General features: G+C 52.8%; 1 protein-coding gene across 1 annotated transcript in view; it reads right to left on the bottom strand.

Moving 5' to 3' along the window:
* Window positions 1-18,173, bottom strand: part of TPCN1 (two pore segment channel 1) — a 57,182-nt gene that overhangs the window by 8,244 nt on the left and 30,765 nt on the right. The window contains exons 5-19 of the mRNA XM_007938278.1: window positions 16,755-16,975; window positions 14,091-14,204; window positions 13,211-13,341; window positions 12,161-12,249; window positions 10,823-10,857; window positions 10,254-10,312; window positions 9,981-10,080; window positions 6,806-6,922; window positions 6,478-6,602; window positions 5,461-5,509; window positions 4,939-5,002; window positions 3,881-3,925; window positions 1,195-1,251; window positions 1,064-1,117; window positions 198-270 (exon numbers count right to left, since the gene is read on the bottom strand). Coding sequence (XP_007936469.1) covers window positions 198-270; window positions 1,064-1,117; window positions 1,195-1,251; window positions 3,881-3,925; window positions 4,939-5,002; window positions 5,461-5,509; window positions 6,478-6,602; window positions 6,806-6,922; window positions 9,981-10,080; window positions 10,254-10,312; window positions 10,823-10,857; window positions 12,161-12,249; window positions 13,211-13,341; window positions 14,091-14,204; window positions 16,755-16,975 — 1,333 coding nt within the window. The remainder of the gene's footprint in view (window positions 1-197; window positions 271-1,063; window positions 1,118-1,194; window positions 1,252-3,880; window positions 3,926-4,938; window positions 5,003-5,460; window positions 5,510-6,477; window positions 6,603-6,805; window positions 6,923-9,980; window positions 10,081-10,253; window positions 10,313-10,822; window positions 10,858-12,160; window positions 12,250-13,210; window positions 13,342-14,090; window positions 14,205-16,754; window positions 16,976-18,173) is intronic.

Below are 18,173 nucleotides of genomic sequence, written 5' to 3'. Positions count from 1 at the left end.
GGGCGGGTGGAGGGGGCCAAAGGGTTCCTAAAGAGCCAGCCAGCCTGAGGAACCTCCAAGCGGGAACAGCACAGTGGGCCCAAGACACTGGGCCTAAGTGTTCCTGGACCTCACACAGAGACACTAGGGTATGTACAGGGATGGCATTATGGCCACCGTTCATCCTGACCCGGCCAAGCAGCATACGGTGCACTCACAGGTTCCATCCCGAGGACAGATACTCAACCGGGCCCAAGCCAGCAACCTTCAGGAACAGCTCCACCCCATAAACTGTGAACAGGAGGAGACAGTCAGCGGTAGCACCTACCACACCCTCTCCCTACCGCCAGGTTTCTCCTGCGGCCTCTCCAGGTCTGCAGTGGCCCCTGCATACATATGGGCTCCCCACTGCACCCACTCATGCTCATGCCTCACTGGACAACACGGTGTGGGTTAGCTGGGGGCAAGGTGGGTAAGAAGAGAAACACTCCCTTCTCCTCTATGGGAATGGCCCAGCCATCCATCTGTCCATCCAACAAACATTTCCCAAGTCCCTGTCCTGTGCAGGCATTGTGCTGGGTGCTGGGGCACGGCGTGAGCACACAGTACGGTGCCTGTTCCCACAGAATGCATGGCCTGGCGGGAGGGAAGGCAGGTAGGCAGGTGATGACTATACAGTGTGTTCAGGGATGTTTAGATTTAAACTCAGGCAGAGAGGGGTGGCAAAGGGAAGAGTGTGCCGGGCAGAGGAAACGGCATATGCAAAGGCCCAGAGATAAGAGAGGGCGTGGGGCACCTGGGAACGGGATGCTGTTCCGGGAGGCTAGAGAATGGAGTGAGGGCAGCGGTACTGGGAAGAGGGGAGGCTGAGGGGGTGAGCTGGAGGGCCACGTTCAGTGAGCAGTCACACCTAGGATCAGGACTGGAGCTGCAGGGCATGGGGCACCACTCAAGGGTTCTAAACAGGACCAGGATGGGATCAGAGGACATTTCTGCTCCACTCTTCGTAGGGATCCCTGTTTTGGAGAAGAGCCATGAGCGTCTAAACCCAATGCAAGTTCTCCTATCCTGTGTCAAGACTTACTCGTAAGGAAGACGAGGTAACTCCAGGGCACATGCTTAGAGAAGAAGTTCCCATCTGTGGGACAGAGAAGCACAGCTCACGGAACAGCCTGGTGGGCTAGCTGGACATGGCCAGTCCCAGCTGGGGCTCACCTTTCAGCATGAACGTTTCCACCAGGATCCAGATCCCATTGATGGCCACCACCAGGTCTACAGGCAGACAGAAAGGATGAGTGGGCTTAGGGACCTAGCGGCCACAGCTGCAGGCCTGGTGAAGCTCCGGGGACACAGAGACCTGGGCTGCTCCACACACCCACCCTGATGGGCTATTCCTTTCCACCAAAGCTTTCGCTGCATGAATTGGATCAACCAGTGGTTTCACTTAGAAAATAACTATGGGTTTCTGAACGCCTGCAATGTCACTGGGCCTACAAATTCCTGTTAGGGTGTTCCAGTAAACCCTGCAGATGATTCCGGGTTGGTGTAAAAGATGGACAATACACTAGGGGTTCAAGTACTGAAAACATGTGCATTCCCCAGAGGTGTCTCTGATTTTCAAACACTCTATGAACTAAGGAGCAGGACAGCAGGGGCAATTTCCACCGACCAATGCCACTTCTAGGGACCTATTCCTGTGACACATGAGCAAAAACACAGGAAGATGTCTACTCAAAGCCACCCACAGTAGCACTATTTGTCACAGCAAAAGCCTGAAACCACCCAGATGATGACCAATAGGGGGCCGGCTGACTCAGCCATGGAACCATCACAAAATAGCAGAACCAGGAAATGGAGCAGGGAACATCAGCATCGATTCAAAGACACTGCTGACTGACAGGAGCAAGTCAGAAACGTCCATAGAATGTATGCCGTTGTTCATTTAAGACCAGGAGACGTGGATGTAGATGTATCTCCTTACATTAAAACAAACCAACAGAAAATAGCAGGTGGGTAAACCATAAACAAAGTCCCCCTCGTGAGGGAGGTGATGGGGGAATAACCTGAATGCCCGTAGAGTTGACGTTGGAACCATATAAAGTATTGTATGTAATTGTAAAACAAAACTAAATGTAAAATGCAATCTCTAACCATAAAAAATAAAATGAAATGGAAACCTAAATGTGTGTCCAGTTGGTGACATGCCCACATTCCGAGGAACTATTCCAGGGACCGTAAAACACAGTGACGGCAACGTACAGCCCAGGAATGCTAGGCCCTAAATTATAAACCCACTGTCATTGAGTGGATTCTGACTCATAGCCATCCCCATTGGCTTTCCAAGGCTGCAAATCTTGACGGAAGCAGATTGCCTCATCTTCCTTCCATGGAGCAGCTGGTGCTGACCTTCTGGTTAGCAGCCAAATGCCTTACCTACCACGCCACTGCTGTTGTTGTTGTTATGTGCCATCGAGTTGGACCCAACTCATAGAGACCCCTCCTTGGGTTTCTGAGGCGGTATCTCTACAAAAGTAGGTTGCCCAACCTTCCTTCTGAGGAAAGGCTGGTGGGTTTGAACCGCCAGCCTTCTGGTTAGCAGTCAAGAGCCTTAGGCACTATGCTACCAGAGCTCCCACCATGCCACTAGAGCTCCTTTAAATTACAAAAGGAACTAAAAAAAAAAAAAAAAAAAAATTGAGCTTTCTGCTAATGATGCCTAAGGAGTTGTATTGAAATTCTGAGACTACTGTGTGCGTTCTGTGGAATAAAGGAAACGAGTGCTTGTGTTAGTGTGGTCAGGAACCTGGGTTTTCGATGTGGGAGCAAGGAGATACACATGAAAGACTGATGAAGTTAGGTAACACTCCTGGATAGAGTGTTAATCTAATTTGAATAGAAATATCAGGATGAACTCATAATATACTTTAACTTCAAAAACACAAAATCCTAGCTGTGTCTACGGAAGTCCTAGAAATAATAACCAACCCCTAATTCCCAGACTGTGGTCTCTAAACACCCTTTCCCCCTACAAGGAACCCAAGGAACCAGAACCCATCACCCTCGAGTCGATTCTGACTCGAAGCGAACTACAGGACAGAGGACAACTGGCCCATAGGGTTTCCAAGGCTGTATCTTTACGGAAGCAGATTGCCACATCTTTCCTCCGCACAGCGGCTGGTAGGTTTGAACTATTAATGTTTTGGTTAGTAGTCCAGTGCCTAACCATTATGGCACCAGGGCTCCCAAAAAGAACCAGAGCACCTTGGAAACAGTGGCCATCCCAAAGAACTTTCTGTGACAATGGAAGTCTCTCTCTCTCTGCTGTCCAGCTGGTAGCCATTTTCAGCTAGTGAGCCTTGCAATGCAGCTAGTAAGCCTAGGGAGTTTTCATTTCAATGAGCTTACATGTAAGTCGCCACATGTGGCTGGCAGCTACCACAGTGGACTGTGTGGCTCTCTAGAACTACCAAGTTACAGGGAACAAGCAACAGAGGAACATGGGGAAAACAAACTATAAAATCTAAAGCACAAACAGCCATGTTTCTTCCGCTAAATGTTATGAGGAAAACAAAGGCGTAGGGGGATGGAAGAGGAACCTATAACTTAAAAGAGAATTGAGAGACATACCAACCAATCACCCCCTATGGGCTGAAATGTGCTTCAGAAAGATCTGGGGCTAGAGGGGGGCTAACGGCCCAGAGGGAGAGTCTAGATGCAACACTGGCCGTGAGATGATCGTTGGAGCTGGGTGCCAAGCATGAAGGCTTACTCTAGTCCCTCCACTTGGACACATGCTTGAATGTTCTACAGTGAAAAGCCAATCAGATGACAGCTGGCCTCATTCTTGCCTCGCCATCCTCTAGAACAGCAGAGACTCAGAGCTGTGATACTGCACACTTACACATGAAATACTGGAAGGCCTTGGACTTCACAAGGATATTGATTCCTATTGGAAGAGACAAAACAGTGAAATCACATTTTCTTCTGAAAGGACACACTCTCCCACCACGTACTTCATGCATGTGGGTTACCAGTGGGTCTGTGCCCAGTGGTGACAAAAGAAGGGTCTGCTCTGAGAACAACACCCCCTGCCTTCTGCTCAGACCACAGCTGCTCTGGGACCAGCCCAGAGCCAGGACGGCAGAATGATGCTTTGGCAACCACTGCTGTAACTTCAGTGGCTGCTTGCCCATTCTGGGACTGTTTATTTATCCACGTAATCACCATCTCAGTAGACGGAAAATGCTTTCAAGAAGATGGTGTAACCATTGTGCCCGAAGGCCAAGTGGTGGGACAAACCACAGAAACAGAATTCACCATCTTTGCTCTTATTCGTAATGACCTAGACCCAGGTTCAAGCTTTTGGCCCAAGAAATTGCCTGTGAGCTAACAATACTCCCATGTGGAGCTTCAGAACTGGTATTAGATTAAGGCACACCTATTAGGTAAATAATACGGACGCCCCAATGAAAAATTCTTTATTTTGATACTATGTAAGCATTAAGCCAGCTACATACCCTGCCATATAAGGATGGTCAAGATTATGAAATAAAAAAGGTAGATTACATAATTGATGGTGTGATCCTATTATTTTAAAAATGAACAGAAAATAACCAACAGGAAGAAGCCCATCAGAGATTTAACAGGAGTTATCGTTGGATAGTAAATTTTCATTATCTTCTAATTCTCTAATTTCCTAAATTTTCTTCAAAGAATGTTGCTTAAATATTGTATAAAGAAAGAGAAAAAAACAGAAAATGTCTTGGCATGGTTTTCAAGGTGCCAGTTTCCTTCCTAGTCCTTTACTGCCCTGCTCCGTGTCTTTGACACACGTGGGGACACACACACACACACACACACACAGAACCCCCCTGAACCTGCTCTTCAAATGCTCACCTGTTGTCTTTGGTAGCCTCTCCCACCTAGCAGGGTGCCATATTGCTTCCAGGCCAACCTTACCTTTGAAGATGAGGAACGCCGTCCTGGGCAGCTCATCAAACCAGTGCTGTCGATTGCTCTTTGCCTGGCCAGGACACAGAGCACGGGACAGGGTGTCAGGGCTCCTTCCCTACTCGCCAGCTAACTTGGGGAACAATGTAAACACTCAGGGATCTCAGCGACGGAGATAACCGGTGTGCCAGGGACTGCCAGGCACCAGCATCACTTTCCTGTCATCTTCAGAGTAACTCTGGAGGTTGATAGGATCATCATCCCATCCCACAGGTGAGCCAAGCCACGATCCGTCTGACGTCACCCAGGGACTCCTGGGCCGCCCTGAGACCTGTGCACCTAACCAGCACACTGCACTGCAGATGGACGGGCATGGGGCTGCCTGTCCTCCCTGGAGCACAGGCTGCTGAGCTAAGAGCTGAGCTGTTCTAACAGGAAAGGGCCAGCCCTCAGGGTCCTCCCATCCTCATCACCCACCGTGTGTCCCTCTGCCCATGCTCTCTCCTTCTCTGGCCTCACAAGAGCACTCACCTTCCACTTCAGGGCGGCAACTTCGTAGATATCGTAGAAGTCCTTCAGGCTGTCAGAGCAGAACAAGAAGTCAAGGCCATGAGCATGTTCCCACACCCACCTGTCTACGGCTGCCTTTACAGGGTGAGGGTGGAAGGAGAAGAGAGGACCTCTTGTGCATTCCAGCACATCAAGTGGATCAGGGCTCCTGAGCCGCAGGCATTTTGATCTCACCCCTCCTATTTAATCTAGGTCGATACAGATTCACAGTTTCAATTCCCCCCCCAGAGGCAGCACCTGGATGACTAACTTTTGTATAGACAGAGACTCAGCATCTTAGCAGAGGACTTAGATGGAAAAACAGGGCCTTTGAGTTCAGCCCAAACCCAGCTCCCTCCCATCTCTGCTGCAATGGGCATCAGCAGGGTCATGGTCACCAACAGTGCAGAAGACCAGCACTGCCCACGGAGATCTCGGGGTTGGTTCCATGAGACCGTACCAGGCACACACAGCCACAGACGTGTGGGTGGGTGTGTGCATCCCTGCTCCATCCCTCAGGCTCACGAGGGACTACCGGGTGAGGAGTGGGGCCAGCGAGCACATCCCCTGCTCCCCAGGCCCTGTAACTGCTTCCGGGATGAGACCCTCCCTGCCTCCCCAGCTAGCATCTCTTCCTGTGGGCTGGGGCTGCTCAGAGGGTGGGAGGTGAGCCTGCAGCAGCTCCCTGAAGGAGGAGGGCCTGTCTGGATGTGAAGACAGAACAGGGGACTCGGGGACACAGGAAGGGCCACGGCACAGGAAGACACGGACCCCCGATGAGATCACTGAGTGCCTGCATCCTGCTTTATCCTGATTTTTCATCCTATGAGCCAGCACATTCTTTTTGTGTCAGGCCAGTTTCAACTGAATTTGGGTTGGACTTTTGTCACTTGTGAAAAGTCGACGTGCATAAAGGCCTCTACCAAGTCTCTCTGCCCTCTCATCAGCACCTGGCCTGGCTGTGCCACCCCCCCCCCCACACCTGGCACCTGCTCTCACCTGAGCAGAGGCGTGTTACTCTGGTTCAGAGCCTTGAAAGTAAGGTAGCGTTCCCCAGCACTCATCCGAGGCTTGTAGAACCGCATCAGGCCCTCAAACTGCCTGTAGGAGATACCGGCAGGCCTCTGAGGGGAAAGGGAGGTGGTGCTGTGGGACACGGGAGAATCCAGGCCTGAGATGCCCCTGCCCGTGGGCAAGCTGGCTCTTGTTCTCCCAAGGATTTGACGCCAGGTCTCTAGAGCCACGGGTCACGCCATGCTTAGGGGCAGCTGGGGTGAAGGAGGGGAGAGCTTGGCCCAGCCCCCTCCCCGGCCCCACTCTCCCCTACCCGCTGGCTGACGAGCAGCTGGTAGGCATGCTGGATGGCAGTCCGTTTATGCAGCAGCAGAGACTTGAACTTGCGCTTCTCGATGTCATTGAAGGTGTCAAATACCACGGCCAGGAGCTGTGAGGGAAAAGCAGAGACCTGGCTGCCCTGCCTGGCGGGGCCTGGAGCAGTTGGGGAGTTGGCTCCTGCCCCCAGGTAGGGCTCACAGGCGGCCACCCTGGAGGGGGGCTTCAGGAGACCCTCTCTCAGAGCCTCGTGGTGTCAGAAGTCCGGCTCTGAGTCTCAATAGAGGACGGCCATTCACGGCCACTGGTACATCGTCTGTCTTCAGACTCATGACCACAGCTGCTTTAAATTGCTCCCAGCCTCCCATCCTCTCCAACTCAAAGCAAGTTTTGAAGAACTTAAAAAATACATTTTCATCCCGAGATCACCTTTGAGTGTGACAGCAGTGTAGCACACAAATAAAGACTACCCATAAGAACATGCTCTGCTAAACACCCATCTGTGTGAGAACAAAGGTCCACAGTGACTCTAAAGCAAAGAGGAGAAGTTAGGGGCAGGGAAACTAGAGCCCAGGAAAGGGAACAACCAGAGCGTAAGGAAGGAGAATGCTGACCCATGTGGAAAATGGGAAAATGTAACTAATGTCACGAACGATTTGTGGGGAGAACCTAACTTGCTGTGTAAACCAAAATCACAATAAAATATTATTTAAAAACAGAAGAAGGAAGGAAGTTTGGAAGTTGGCAGCTTCATGGCTTCTGCTTGGCTGGCAGTGTTGTCAGGAATTGTGAATGTGGGTGCCTGTAAGCAGAGTATTCATTTTCCATGCCTCTTTCCAATGTCATGGGTCAGCAAACTATGGTATGTCCACAAATGGAATACAACTCGGCAGTGAAAAAACAACACACACAAACACAAACACACCTATTTCCCTTTCAAGACTGGGCTTTTGGGCATTTTCAAGAGCCTGCCCCTGAGAGGGTCTTTTACATTCCTTCTGCTGGGCCTGTGCTCTTCAGATGTATGAAAACTAAGCCTTGTCACAGCCGCCACCTGAGAACTCTAGCTCTGAACAGTGGTCTCAGCACCAGCCTGCAGGCCTGGTCTTGGAAGGTGAGCTGCAATGGCAGGGGACATTCCTGGTGACTAGCGAGCCTCCAGAGACACCTCCCAAGATCTCGGTGTGCACAGGGGCCTGACGTTCCCTTCACTGAACATGTCCTGTGTTGGTTTTTCTGATGGTTCATGATCAGTGGGCTGGAAACACACGCGGTGCCCTATGCAGAGGCGTGCAGCAGGGAGCAGAGGGATGGAGAGCCCGGCTCTGGAATCAGACTGTCCTGGCCCTGCCACTACTTCCCAGCTGTGTGGCCTGGGGTAGGGCATGCTACCAGCCTGAACCTCGGTTTCCTCAGCTCTAAACAGAGAATCATAATACCTCCAGGGTTGTTGTGTCAAACCATTTAATAATCATTGTACACAAAGGTCCCTGCACAGTGCCTGGCTAAGGTTTAGGAAATGCCAGCTTTTATAGTTATTATACTACATGTTTGCCTCAAGAATGAACATGTCAAGGGGGGACCAGGTTTGCTGGTGCAATAGAGGCTGGTGGAACCACTGAGACTATGGCTCCTAGCTGCCCTTCAGGTCTGGAACTGAACCTACATCTGTGGCTTCCAGCCAAACAAAAGACAGGCATATGAGTTGAACATTTACCTAAGGTAGACAGACTCCTTGGAGAGAACAATCATGGGAGAATAGAAGGGCTGTGTATGCACAGGGAGACAGCTCAGGGGGCAGGAAGGCATGGAGGGATGACACAGGGAAGAGGGAACTATCAGGAGAAGTGGGAGGGGAGCTGTTGCTTTGTGGGAAATTGTAGTCAATGTCATGAGACAGTGTATGTGAGCTGCTATATGGAAAGTGAATTTGCTCTTTACACTTTCACCCCCCAAAAAAAGAATGAACATGTCCTGGTATGTTTGACTTAAAATATATCTCGGTCATTAGCAGCCTATCTTCCGAGGTGCCTCTGGATGGGTCTGAACTACTCACTCTTCGGTTAGCAGTGCAGTGCCAACCGTTTGTGCCACCCAGGCCAGGGGATCTGCTTCTGAAAGGTCACAGCCTTCAAAACCTAAGGCAGCACTTCCGCTCTGCACAGGCGGGGTCTCTGTGAGTCAGAATTCCCTCAATGGCAATGGGTCTACTTTGGGTTTGGTTATGTTCTATTAACCCACCACCTTCAAGTCAATTCTAACTCATAGCAACCCTATATGATAGAATAGAACTGCCCCACAGAGCTTCCAAGGCTGTAAACCTTTATAGAAGCAGACTGCCACATCTTTCTCCTGCAGAGCAGCTGGGGGTTCAAACCGCTGACCTTTCAGTTAGCAGCTAAGGGCTTAACCACTGTACCACGAGGGCTCCTTTACGTCCTCTTAAGGGGAAAAAGAAGCTCTGGTGGCGTAGTGCCTAAGGCACCTGACTGCTAACCAGAAGGCTGGCAGTTCAAACCCACCAGCCACTCCTTGGAAGGAAGGCTGGGCAATCTACTTCCGTAGAAATACCGCCTCAGAAACCCAAGGAGGGGTTGCTATGAGTCGGATCCGACTCCATGGCAGTGGCTGCGTATTTTGCATTTAAGGGGAAAAGAAAATAAGGATGCTGAGTTTAAGAAATGGAGCATGTGGCCTGTGCTACTGAATTTTGTCAGACAGACAGCTGAAGTCCCACCTGATTTAATTTAAAGGCATACGGTTGAGGCCGAGTCCTGGGTGGTGCCAGTGGTTAAGCGCTGGACACTAATCAAACAGTTCGAGAGCCCTTCCAGCCCACTCAGAGGCTCCTAGAAGACAGGCCTGGTGAGCCCCTCCTGAAAGGTCCTGGCCTTGAAAACCCACTGAGCACAGTTCTACTCTGCACACATGGAGTCGCCGTGAGTCACGGTCGACTCGCCGGCAGCTGAGGCCAGCCATCAGCAGCGGAGCTGACCCGTGAGGCTCACCCCGCGGGTGCTCACGACCCGCCTCGCTGTTCTCCACACCCACTTCACTACCTGTCTCAGACTTCCGTCCCCACCCTTCTGCCCCTGGAGCCTGTGGCCGTCCCACCTGTGCACTCCCACGGGGCCCAGCGCCACATGGGCTGGGACGGGCCGCCCACTCACCAGGTTCATGATGAAGTACAGCTCGATGGACAGGTACACGATGAAGAAGACGCAGGACCAGGGGCTCCGGGAGTACGAGGGCATCATCACGTCTGGGAAACTGTCCGCGCAGACGTCAGCACGGCGCCCTGCGTCTGCCTGTCTCCACTTCTCCCGGGACACGCCCTCCAAAGGACTTTCCCCACGTCAACCCCCCGTCAGCAGACCCCATCACCTCCTTGCTAAGGGGTGGAGAAAGCCCTGGGGCAGGAGCGGAAGCAGAGCCCGACTTACTTGGCCGTGGTCAGAAGGACAAACAGACTAACGATGCTGTTCTCCAGGGTGTTGAAGTACTAGAAGGGAAAAGGAGTCAGGGAAACACATGGGCCCGGCTGAGAACACACCGCAGCCAGGAACAGGCTGCAATGGTCACCTGGGTGCCCTTCCCTCTCTGCTCACTTCAGCGTCACCCAGCCCGTCTCCTCCCAAGGAACCCAGGGGACAGCAGAGGAATGAGCCGACGGGAAGGCCGTGGGGCTCTGCCTTCCTGAAGGCGATGGTCTTGGCAGAAGCAGATGACTGGCCGTGGGGCTTTTGTCCCAGAGCACTGCACCTGGGCAATTCACTTGGTTCTTTTCTATTGTTCTGCCATCAAATTGCTCCAAGCCCAACCCTGGAAATAGCCCTCTCCAGGATAAGAAAGGAGGTTGCCTCCGCTCTCAGGGAAGGCACCAGCTCAAGTCTGGGTGAGGGGGACCTTGCACAGGCTACGAGAAGCCAGGCAGGGCATCCCTTTCCAGTGAGATCTGAGGGAAAAGGCCTCACATGAAAATAAGAGGCAGACAAACACGATGACTACTTACCGGGTCTGAAGGATTAGGGGAGAACAAGTAGAAACCTAAAATGTGGAGGAAAAAGGACAGAAAAGGTTAGAGCAGAGATCACAAACCCAGATGTTGAAAGGACTGGACAAACAAATGCAAATGAGTGCAGTGGGCTAAGGGAGGGCAATAGGGAGTAGTGGGGACTGCGGCACACAGGAGAACACGCGCTCTGTCTACAGGGACCAGGTGCCATGTGGCATCAGATGAGTGGTGCCATGCAGGAATATGGCCTGAGTGTTGGCAAGCCTGTTATTGAAAAAGGTTGGAAATCTACATCTTCATGCAATTTTAATGCTGGCTCAAATTCTTCAGACCAAACAAAACACATGTGTGGGCTGGCTTTGGAATCTGCACTGCTGGTTTGGGATCTTTGGTTGTGAGACTATGATAGCCAAGTAACAATTCCAAAGGGATCTTGTTGTTCCCCTGCAGCCAAGATTCCTGGGATGGGAACACTGTGCCTCTCCTCCCTTCCAAATCCTTGGAATCCTGAGTGGGACAAGGGGAAACTCTATTATCAGGGAAATTGGTTGGTCCTGCTAGAGAAGCACAAGTGAAATTCTGTGGAGGGCAGGGGCAAGTGGGAGCCACTGGCTTTCTGGGCTGGGACGGGGCAGGTATATGGGCCCGGGGGCTTCAGCCCCAGCACTGGCCTTCAAGTCAGGCCTCTGTATTACATTGTTGTTGCCACTCAAGCAGTACTAGGGGAAGGGCCTGGGTTTGCCGGCTGTGTACAGAGGATGCCACCATCTGAGCCTGTCTCTGTCTGGGAGCTGCATAAATCCACAGTCTCATCTGCGGAGGCCAGACCCCACTATCCCAGGTATACGCCTGTCTGAGAGACACACTTGTGCACGGCCCCATGAAACACACGGGAAGGTTCACTGCAGAGCCCTGTGGATAGTGGAGCTGCCCACCAAAGAGGGGCAGATAAATTGGCGGACCCACACACACCAGCGAAAATGCACGAGCCTCATGCATCAAGTGAGTGAACGAAGCAGTTTGCAGAAGATCAGTCACGTTATGCAAAATGTATACTAAATGTTTAAATAGGCGAAGCAATGCCATTTCTTGCTTCCCAGACGTCAATATGAAGGAAAAGTGTAAAGACACGGACAAGAACAAAAAGCTAAGGACATGGGTACGTGTGATGGGGACAGGGCATGAGAGCGTGGACGGACAGACACAAAGGTGGCTTCCGTGCCGTGTCTGACAGTCCACTTTCAGAGCTGGGTGGTGGGGCTGTGGGTGCTGACGACCTGTATTGCTGTAAAGCCTCTCTGATTTCTACGGATGCCGGAGTGGGCGTGTCCTCACCGAGGATGGCGAAGATGACCATGAAGAAGAGCAGCAGCAGCAGGATGTCCGTGAAGGGCGGCAATGACTGGAAGATCTGGCGCAGGGTCCTGGGGGACAGACGGCGCATGCTGCAGTGGCCCTCGTGGGGCTGCTCCTGCCTCTGGGATCACTAAATGCCACCGCACCGTGGCTTGTGGCACCAGCCTTAGCTTTTCCCTAAAGTGTCTCGAGACTCCTCCACTCAGCGGGTGACAGGGCAGGCCCAGGACACCTCCTCTGAGTCACAAAGCCCAGGCACGAGGGTGCACTGTGAGGGGAAGAAGCCGTGCCAGCCGAACGCCTGGCCTGCACGAGCCGCGGACGGGTGAAGCCACCCAACTCTGGGACACTTCTTTCTGGCTTTGAGGACAGGCACAAAGAATCAATGATCCTGTTGCTGTTAAGTCGATTCTGACTCACAGCAGAGACTAGAGCTGTCCCATAGCTGTTCCAAGGCTGTAAATCTTTATGGAAGCCGTCTGTCTCATCTTTCTCCCACGGAGCTGCTAGTGGGTTCAAATCACCGACCTTTCTGTTAGCAGCCAAGGGCTTAACCACTGTGCCACCAGGGCTCCTTGAATAAAGGACCAGCTGGCTATCACCAGCAGTACCCCAGCCATAAGCTTTTTCACACAGAGTTTAAAGAAAAAAAAGTCACTCTAGGCTCACAATCTGGTTTAAGAAGTTCGCCCTAGAGCCTAGGAGGAGGTACCAGAAAGCTTGCTGGCATCACGTGGACTGTGCTGAGATTCCTGCTCTAGGGGATGCCGCTGTATTTGGACAGATAATGTTTCCAGAGAGAGAAGCCAGCTCTCAAAGGCTGCAGGCTGAACAAGAAGGAACCTAGAGCCGACCTCAGAAACCCTAAATGTCAGAAAGAACAGCAGCACCTTCCTCTCAGTGACGGTCCCGCTGCAGAGAGCATTATGCGCTGCAGTTCTGAGCTTATCGCTGACTGACTCACAGGGTCCTGCTGCACCAGCCCAGAGGTTCGGGCCGGGCCACAATAGTGCCTCCCCCTGGCCTTACCGCCGGACACCGCCGCAGTACCGACAGTCCACCAGGAAAATACAGCGCAGGGCCCGGGTCACCCGCACGTGGGACGTCTGTCGTACCAACACCACAATGGCCTCGATGAACTGGACCACCAGCACGGAGGTCTGTGGGTGGGCAGCAGAGCGCCGTCAGTTCCCCACCCAGACCCCTCCTGATCACCCTGAACCGAGGGCCGCAGAGGTCCTGCCTACTGTGGCCTCGAGAGCTCACACCCTTGCTTCAATCTCTCTGTTCTATCTCCCACCAATACCCCACGACCACCCCAGGCGAAGAGTCCAGATGTGTGGGCCTGGAGGGGGTGCTCCCAGGAGCTCGGACTGTGGAGAAAAGGGTCGGAAGCTGAAGCCTCCATGCGACCATTCTCATTGCCGCTCAGCTCATCTCACCCATACCAGGAAGCTGCCCCCCGATGTCTGCAACTCCCCTCGATTCCTGTCCACGGCCTAGTGCTGCTGACCCACTCCCACTCGGGCTACTCTCTACAGCACAGAGAGGTGCTCGGCACCGGGTGTTGACTGGCGTGGGCATGGGAGTCAGACCAGCCTGGCTCCGACTCCCACTCTGGGATCAGACGCTGTTCCGTCCGGCTCAATGTAAAATCAGGAGAGTAATCTAACTCCCTGAGGATCAGCCCGGCCCGGCCCAGATGCTGACTGCATTAGCTCCTGTCTGTGTCACCATGCTGTCTGAGCCCTGGGTGAGGCTGGGGGCATCACGAGGACAGGGACACAATTTTACCTTCTGAGCCAGGATCAGGCCCACGGGCAGCTCTGAACTGAACCCAAGACCCAGGCTTGAGGGCAACAGGGGAGCAGATGCTGTAAGGAGATGGACAGAAGGACGGACACATCACCTTGACCATGGTCCGTTTGTGCCTGATGAAAGTGTGAAGGCCCAGCCACCGCAACTTCATGCAGAGTTCAAACACGACCACCGTCAAGGCAAACAGCTCCAGGGTTGCGTGGACCTACAGCCAGGGGCGTGGAGAGGGTGGTCACCGTCACCCCACCACAGCCACCTCTAGCCTGGGGCATGGAGAAGGTCAACACTGTCACCCTACCCACAGCTGCTGCTGTCTCAGTCACGCCCTCTCCCAGGATCTGGAAAGCTGCCCCGGAACCCCCACCTGCACCCCGACACCCACGCATGTACCACACGTGCATGCACACGTGCGTCACACACACGCACACGCACAAACACTCCAATTCCAAAACCGACCCTGAGTGCCCAGAGTCATGGCCTTGGCAATGTTGTTTTTCCCCAGAACTTCTAAACATGATGTTGATATGCATAAAACAGACCTGCTAATCCACACACAAAAGAATTAAGGAGCCCAAAGTTTTAAAAGTTAAGGAAAAAATAAAAAGGTAAGATAAAAATTTACATCTAGCCTTGCTCCAGAAGCTCTGGTAGTGTAGTAGCTAAGGCACTTGACTGCTAACTAGAAGGCTGGAGGTTCAAACCCACCAGCCACTCCTCAGAAGGAAGGTTGGGTAATCTACTCCATAGTGATACTGCCTCAGAAACCCAAGGCGAGGTCGCTATGAGTTGGTCCAACTCAACAACACATAACAACAACAGCCTTGTCCCAGGAAGGATTTCACATTGTTTACTGAAGATCCATAAAATACCCTAACCAAACCTGTTGCCTTCTACTCAAATTCTGACTCACAGTGACCCTGTAGGACAGGGTTGCCCCATAGGGTTTCCAAGGTTGTAAATCTTTACAGAAGCACACTGTTTTCATCTTTCTCACTGGTCAGTTCAGACCTTTTGGTTAGCAGCCAAGTGCTTTAACCACTGTGTCACTAGGGCTCCTAAAATACACTAAGGAAACATGATTTGGGGGCCTACACAAAACTGAGGGGAAGAAACACCAGGATTTACTTGAAAATCCAAGAGCCCAAGAGAAAAGGGGCTGTCGAGCAAACAGGGCCCCAGAAATTCTCATTGGCCTTCACTTGTTCAAGACGCAAAAGGACAAGAACACATGGGAAGCCCCCAAACAAGCCCCCTTGCACTTTAGGCAACTGCAGCTTCTTGGGGTGGGGCCTCTGTCCCCCGAAGCAGGTGGGCCCAGGAAGGGTTTTCAGTGAATTCAAAGCTGACGTGGTCCCTGCCTCATGACCCACTGCCATCGAGTTGACAGGACAGAGCAGAACTGCCACATAGGGCTTCCAAGGCTGCAAATCTTTTATGGGAGCAGATTGCTACCTCTTTCTCCCACGGAGCAGCAGGTGGGTTCGAACTGCTGACCTATTGGTTAGCAGCTGGATGCCTTACACCACTGTGCCACCAGGCCTCTTCCTCTGCATCCAGAGGTGGGCAATCTGATCTGACTGTGGATGGGAGCCTCCTGGAGATGTGGGGAAGGAGCAGGAGCTGGTGGGAAGAGACAGGGAAGGGCTTCCCGACAGAGGGGACAGTGTGAGGGGGCGTGGAGAGGAGGTCGGGCAGGTCCATTCAGAATGGCTGGCACTGAGCATTTCAGGCTTGATGATGGAAAAGCAGGCCAAGAAGCTGAAGAAGGAAAGTCTAGTCATGATGAGCCTCACACCCCAGGGGAGAGGGCAGCCCTAACAAGACAAACACAAGGCTGAGAAGACAGAGGAACTCCACTCTTCCTGGGCCCCCACTTCCCACACTTGAAGAGGGTCGTTTCCACGGACAGCCCTGGCCCGTGCGGGAGGATGGGCTGGATGTGAGGACATCACGGGGCTGTGGCTGCTGGGATACACCCCCTCCCTGCTGGTGACCACGCCCGGCTGCCTCTTCCGTTTCCGCTGAGGTTGGAGACAATGTGGGGGAACTGGCAGTCGGGTGCCCCACCCACCATGGCCACGGTGTGGGCACTGGTCTTTTATTTAATTTTTTTATTTTTTTCATTGTGATTTGGGTGAAAATTTACAGAGCAAATTCACTTTCCATACAACAGTTCACACACACTTTGTCTCATGACATTGACCACAATTTACCCCAATGCAACAGCTCCCCTCCCACTTCCTCCCGACAGTCACCTCTTCCCTGTGACCATCCCTCCATGCACTCCTGCCCCCTGAGCTGTCTCCCTGTGCATAAATAGCCCTTCTTTCTCCCATGACTGTTCTCTCCAAGGGATGTACCTCAGGTACATGTTCAACTCCTATGCCTGTCTTTTGCTTGGCTGGAAACCACAGGTGTGAGTTCAATTCCAGACCTGAAGGGCAGCTACGGGCCATAGTCTCAGTGGTTCCACCAGCCTGTATCAGATCAGCAAACCTGGTCCCGGTGTGAGCACTGATCTTAAGCGAGGCCAACAGGATGCCGCCCCTCCCTGGACTGGAACAGTGAGCAGAGCCACAGATAGGCTGGGTGGGGTGCATTCACTGTTGGGGGGCCCCCAGGTGAGCCAGTCAGGCCATTGCTGCTCCTACCACCCAGCACCTCTGTTTTAAGTCTATCTGCAGGGCTGCCCTTCCAGTCTTGAGGAGCCCAAATCAGTTCCTGCTGCTTGCCTGCAGGGGCCCCGGGCACTCACGTAAATGCCCAGGCGGAGCGCAGGGACGGCGGGGGCCTCACACAGGGACAGCATCAGCAGGAGCAGGGCTGTTGACAGCTCCATCAGGTAGAAGAGGTGGTTGTGTGCAAAGAGGTAGGCCGCCAGCGCTTTGGCATTCTTGGGGTGGGTGAAGAACTTGTCGTTATTCTCGCCTTCCTGGGAAAACACGAGCGGTATGGGCCACAAGGCCTGGCCGTGGCCTGTGTGGTGCACAGGGGAGAAGAGGAGGGCGGACAGGAGGCGGCTCAGGCTGGAAGCCATCAAAATGATCACCTGCACAGAACTGCCCCTGGGGCCAGCTCGCCCTGGACTGCTGACAGGACGCAAAAGACTTGCCCCTTAAAAGCCCTCCGAGGATTCCAAGAGCGAAAACAGCCCGAGAGAAGGGGAAAGGCAGTCAGCTCGGACACGAGAGGCCAGTCCTCACTCGCAGAAGCACTGGGCAGCTCAGAGGTGCTGTCTGGTGTAAACAGACTTGGCTGGGCCCTGCCGTCCCCACTCCCTCCCTGCTGAAAAAGTTCTGCCCCTCTCTGAGCCTCAACTTCTTCAACCATCGAGGGGAAAACATGGGTACTTATTCCGAGGGCAATGACGGAAAGGCCAGGGGCTGCCACATGGCAAGCTCCCTACAGACGTTGGCTAAATGACCGCTACCTCATCAGATGCAAGTCATCAAGAACTAATGTGCTCAGGTTGGTGGTTCAAGTCCCCCTGGGGGTGTCCTGGAACAAAGGCCTGGTGATCTGTTTCAGATAAATCACTGAAAACCCCGCAGAGCTCAATGCTACCAACACCCATGGGTCACTGGGAGTCAGAAGTGGCTCCACAGCTACTAGATTTGTCACCCCAGCACTCTGGCTTTGCTCAGGCTTTCCACAGCCCATTTCTTACTTGATCCTGTTACATCTTGGCTATTCTTAAGGTTCTAACTCCAGCAGAACACTGGGTCCTGCAGACCCGCTGAGCCTGTCCTCGTGGTGCCCAGCAGGGGCTAAGCACTCATCACATGCCAGGTGGTAGCTCAGGCCTGGCCCACCACACGCATTTAACCCTCAGGGCCTCCTGTTCAGGTGGGTTCTTGCATCATCCCATTTGACAGAGTGAGGGGGAAACCGAGGCAGAAAGAGCTTCAGTACTGGCCTGGGGTTACAGGCTCCAAAGATCTCTCCAAAGATCTCTGGTGTTGGTGGGCATGGTCCCACCTTGTCAGCACCATCACCCAGCAGCCACCCTATAGGACAGAACCACCCCAGAAGGTTTCCTAGGCTGTAAGTGTTCACGGAAGCAGACTGCCACATCTTCTCTCCACCAAGCAGCGGGTGGATTCGAACTGCTGATCTTTTGGTTAACAGCCAAGCTCTTAACCACTGTGTCCACCTGGGCTGCACACATCATCCT

This window comes from Orycteropus afer, unplaced genomic scaffold (assembly GCF_000298275.1).
Source record: "Orycteropus afer afer isolate SDZICR_OR568_19922 unplaced genomic scaffold, OryAfe1.0 scaffold00048, whole genome shotgun sequence".
In the NCBI taxonomy this organism is placed as follows: Eukaryota; Metazoa; Chordata; class Mammalia; order Tubulidentata; family Orycteropodidae; genus Orycteropus; species Orycteropus afer.
This window is presented reverse-complemented; position numbering and strand designations above follow the sequence as displayed.